This window comes from Penaeus chinensis, chromosome 6 (assembly GCF_019202785.1).
Source record: "Penaeus chinensis breed Huanghai No. 1 chromosome 6, ASM1920278v2, whole genome shotgun sequence".
Classification (NCBI taxonomy): Eukaryota; Metazoa; Arthropoda; class Malacostraca; order Decapoda; family Penaeidae; genus Penaeus; species Penaeus chinensis.
In genome coordinates, this window is record NC_061824.1 from 31,463,240 (window position 1) to 31,468,239 (window position 5,000).

General features: G+C 38.3%; 1 protein-coding gene, 1 long non-coding RNA gene and 1 pseudogene across 5 annotated transcripts in view; 1 reads left to right on the plus strand and 2 right to left on the minus strand.

Moving 5' to 3' along the window:
* The window catches only part of LOC125026553, a 13,907-nt pseudogene extending 12,403 nt beyond the window's left edge, over positions 1 to 1,504 (minus strand).
* On the plus strand, positions 1,055 to 2,811 carry LOC125026554. Its single transcript, XR_007114959.1, has 4 exons — positions 1,055 to 1,182; positions 1,344 to 1,822; positions 2,149 to 2,202; positions 2,675 to 2,811. It is a non-coding gene; the product is annotated as an uncharacterized LOC125026554 (long non-coding RNA).
* Positions 2,812 to 4,085: 1,274 nt separating this feature from the next.
* LOC125026524 (venom protease-like) overlaps positions 4,086 to 5,000 on the minus strand; it is an 11,004-nt gene continuing 10,089 nt past the window's right edge. For all 4 annotated transcript variants that reach the window (XM_047615015.1, XM_047615016.1, XM_047615017.1 and 1 more), the window contains exon 10: positions 4,086 to 4,935. In XM_047615015.1, the coding sequence (XP_047470971.1) occupies positions 4,765 to 4,935 (171 nt within the window). In that variant the 3' untranslated portion in view covers positions 4,086 to 4,764. The remainder of the gene's footprint in view (positions 4,936 to 5,000) is intronic.

The window sequence follows — 5,000 nt, forward strand, 5'->3', positions numbered from 1 at the left end:
ATGGCATTATTATCATTATCATTATTACTATTATCTTTGCTATTTTCATCATTATAACTACTAATTCCATTCGCATCGGTATTTTTTCAGCAATGCACTTATTTGATGCAATTATAGTTACCACCATTTTTTTTTCTGAATATCATTGATACTGCTCATGTTATTGTGAGCCATTGTTACTGTGGTCATATTTCTTAATTTCGAATGCATCTATTTTTTTTTTCCTATCAGTCAACGTTACTCATAGGAATGAAAATAATGTTATTAACGAAATTAATAGTATTGTAGTAGTCATAAAATTAACATTAATATGATTGGGATCATCCGTACCACAAAATCTAGCTTTACTGATAACAGAAGCATACACATGAAAATAGTGAGACTTACTTTGCCCGCCCACCATGCAAATTGCAAAGATCACTCCCAGCCACAGCATCTTCCTAAAGAAAGACGGAAAAGAATATATATTTTTACAATTTTCACTTCGGTATGACGTTGCTAACCGTTAGCGCGCACACACACACACACACACAGACACACACACACACACACACACACACACACACACACACACATCAATATGCACACGAACACACACACACACACATCTATATGCACACACACACATCTATATGCATACGCACACACACATCTATATGCACACACACACACACACACACACACACATATATATGCACACGAACACACACACACACACACACATCTATATGCACACACACACACACACACACACACACACACACACACACACACACACGCACGCGCAAGGACACACGCACGCACGCACATACACACATATATAACATCTATGTGCACACGCACGCGCATACACACACACACATATATACATACACATACACACATGTACCGTATTCATGTTGACAAATGTAGAAAAGGTATGAATGAGAATTAATATTTTCACAGTAAAAGAGATGTCTTTAACCAGTTTCGATTATATCTGTCATTACATCTGTCTGCCTGTCTGTCCGTCTCTCTCTCTCTCTCTCTCTCTCTCTCTCTCTCTCTCTCCGCGAGCGCGTGTGTGTGTGTATGTGAGTGAGTGCCAGGGTGTGTGCGTGTTTTGAAACGGTTCCCGTCGCCCTCTCCCTCCTCCCTCCTTCTCCACCACAACTCCGACACCCGGCGATAACGGGCGTAAAGGTAAATATGAGACTGATTATAAGTAACAGATTGCGCCAACAATAATGGTCAAGATTTTGCATTTTTTTCCCTCTACTATATTTACGTATCTTTTACACGTGTAATGACTATAATAGTCTCATCGTATGTTTATAATGAGATACTTCAACGTCTAAAAAAAGACTCCACAGAAAGACGTTTAAAAGAGTACATACCGATTGCTGCTTACGCTAAACACTGCACAACGACGACCAATGTGACCTTTACAACGAGCGGACTCAGAGTGTCTTCCAGGGAGGAGCCAAGACAGCTTTGTTGAGATGCCGGAGGTACTGGTTTGGAGATTCCCAAGTATTGCGATATTTTCATCTTTTATCTTTTCCAGAAGGAGATCTTCGATTGCAAATAGTAGTGATTTTAGCTTTTCGGATATGTTTTAGCTCCCTAAGAACACAGAGCATTTATTGTAACGATATCTATGAGTTATGAGAAGGGTGTAAATTCCCCAAGCGATTACAGGTGTACGGGAAATCCAAGCCATGTTTTTTTGTTTTTGTTTCCGGGAGAGCGACGTTGGTGTTAGTATAAGATCGCTGTCTGTGTGTATTCATCATCTACAAAAAAAAAAAAGAAAAAGAAAAAAAAAGGAAGGGCTGAGAAGGTAAAATTGCCTTCTTTTTAAGAAGTATGAACATCGCTATTTTGGATGATTGCCATGCTATGATCAGCTGTAGCTTTTTCAGGTGTGATATGTTGCACCGAAAATGATGAAATACGGAAACTAGTATGGAAATAAATATTCATTTTAGTCGAAATGTTGCTGCTCCCCCTACCTAAAAATTTATCATAGTTTGACGTATTTACATTAATACAAACAAATCAAGTTTAAAAAAATGAAAACGGCAAAAACACCCATACAAACACATAATTCAAAACCGCCGAATACGCTTCAAAAGAACAACATCAAGTGCGGTTTTTCTCTTTCAGAATCATGTCACTGGAGAATATATGTGCTTTTGCTCTCCTGTCACTCATCAAAAGGTAAAGATGATTCGCTTTGAAATCACTCTACTGCAATGTACTGTGAACGCGATGGTGTTTCTTGTCCTCATTTAAAACCTCACGATTTAGTGAACCGTATTCTTTGTGACAAATGTAGAGAAGGTATGAGTGAGATCGAATATTTTCACAATATGTGAGAAGTATTCAACCGGTGCATTTTTGACGGAGATATAATCAGAAATGGTTAATTGCATATCCTGTATTGTGAAGATATTTGTTCTCATTCATACTTTTTTTTCACGATTTTGTGTTTTCTTAACATAGCGGCCATATTATTTCATCTTCGTACATAATTTGGCAGGATACCTCAATCCTCTTTGCAACCATCCAACATGCTATTCGCAGATAGTGAATAATTAAATATTTAATAAATAGACAAACATGATGTTTAATTCTTTCTAACCTTAGTTAAATGCCACTATTTAACGCACAAATATATTTATATTTACAGCAGGGTTGCCAGACAGATGGCCATTGGGATCGTCGTAATGAATTATTAGCATGTGATATTGTAGTGGACCGCCTGTGTACGTCCCCCACGGTCCACTACATATCCTTTCGCTCCCCCCCCCCCTTTCGAGATGAAGAACGGTGTCCACGGAGGAGGTCGCAGCCTCGTACGCTTCCTAGATCTCCCAAAACCCCTGTTTTTATTCCCCGGGGGTGAGGATGCCCGGCGCGGTGAGGAAGCTGCGGCAACAGAAAACGGGAAGCCCACCTGGAGCAACTCAACTGTGCGGCCTCGTCACCTTTGCTAACGTTTTATTTACTTTATTTTGTTTTAGCTTGTTCTCGTGTTTTAATAGACGTTTTACATCGTGTTTTACACGGACCTTAATTTGAAAGGAGACCACCAAAAATGAACTTCTAAAGAAACTTTTAACCTTTATTCGTCTTTCTTATTGTCATTTTATCTTAACTTTATTATGAATATTTTACCTTCTATTTGTTTAATTTTTACTCCGAACAGGTTGTGAGTTTATTTGACTATGTACACGATGGTTCTTTTTTTATTTTTACTGTTTATTTCATAGAACTTTTATTAATTTTATGAATAAACTTTATGAATATTTGTATTATTATAATAAGAACATTTTAATGTATATTGTAAGTTCTTATATATGGAAGTCTTATGAGAACCAAAACTTAGTTTCGCGGGCCGAGGTGACAATGGAAAGCCCCCGGCCCTTCAAGCAGAGCGGTCCGAGGTCGAGGCCAGTGCAACTGCTGGACTGTGGTTGTGGTGTGCAGGATAAGGTGGTCTCGGAAATATAAGATAAGTTTTTAAGTTGCATCATACGTGAGAGAAGGTGGTTCTCGTTTTAATGTTTGTGCTTCGTGTTCTACAGTGTTTTATGTCTATTTCGTCTTTTGTGTTTTAGTGTTTGTTTTACTGTGCCATGTTTTCGTTTTAGCCTTGTTTTACAAAATAAATAGACAATTTTATAATAACTTTTGATAAGTCCCCGACTCTTTGTAAGAAGGAAGGCTGAATAACGCCTAAACATATATTAGTTTTAAAGTTTACAAGGCCAACAATCAAAAACCCTAAAGTATAGATAAAGCATCTGTACATGCCTCTCCTCAGGATTCTAACCACGCCTACCTCACTTCGGCTCATTTCCACAACTACACTTCACACACACACACGCGCGCATACACACACTTCTGTCGCTCCTTTCCACACTTCTTCTGACCTTGCATCCCTTCTTACACCATACACTCGTTCCCGAACGTACCAATCGGGTGGTGGCAGTGACGCCTTTACACACTTTTAATGAGCCTGGGAACGTTGCAAGTAATGAACGCAACAGCGTCATGATCATCGTGAAATAAAGGATATATGATTAAGAGACTAGAAAATCACAAATAACCCTTTATTCAAAACTACAATAGTTTAAGTTTCAAATGCAGAAAGACAATCTGATTTGCCATATAGAAAAAAGAAAAAAAAAACTATGGCTTGCTAGTGTCGACTTTTCTGTTAAAATGATGACATGTGAACGGTAATATAATAATAATGATAAAAAAAAAAACTATAATTAGATATACAGTAGACATACTAATGGTACGCAATTAAAATTTGAAAACGATATGAACGTATGTAATGATAACATTTAATAAATGTACAACATTATATAATAAAAAAATGGATATACATTAATAACGCATTTGGTGAAATAAGTCTCTGCGTGTACAAAATATCACTACGAGTATTAACTGCTTTTTACCCTCTCACTATTTATTAGCTGACAATCCCAGCCATCATGTATGGAAACTGGGTACCTTGAGCATATTGTGGAGGCAGCAGAATTAGGGAGAAGAACTGGTCTGGTTCCATACCTACTTTTGTCCTCCAATCCCCAAAGCAAAGCCTGTGTAGCTTTGGGGAATCTAAGCCATTTCTTGGTAAGGGATCTTTGTCTTGCGTACCAAGTATTTAGATTAAATTTAATGCCAGGCCCTTTCCATAGATGGCTGCAGTCAACTCAGCCCTGTTTAGGTGCAAATATTTTGAATAGCTGTGTCGGTTTTAGCTATCTAAATGCTGTTATTTAATGTGTTCTCTATCCAATGGAGGTAAGCTCCCACACGCGTGTAGACTCCTGGGAAATCCGCAAGGCCGCATCTATAGCCGAACGACACTATGCCAGCAATATAAAACCTGCGGGTGTTGATATCATAGTAGTTCAGAGGCCCGCCGCTGTCACCCTGTATGGGGGAAAGGTTGCATAAATCTTAAGCTTGGGAAACTCACAGACTATAACATGCATTTA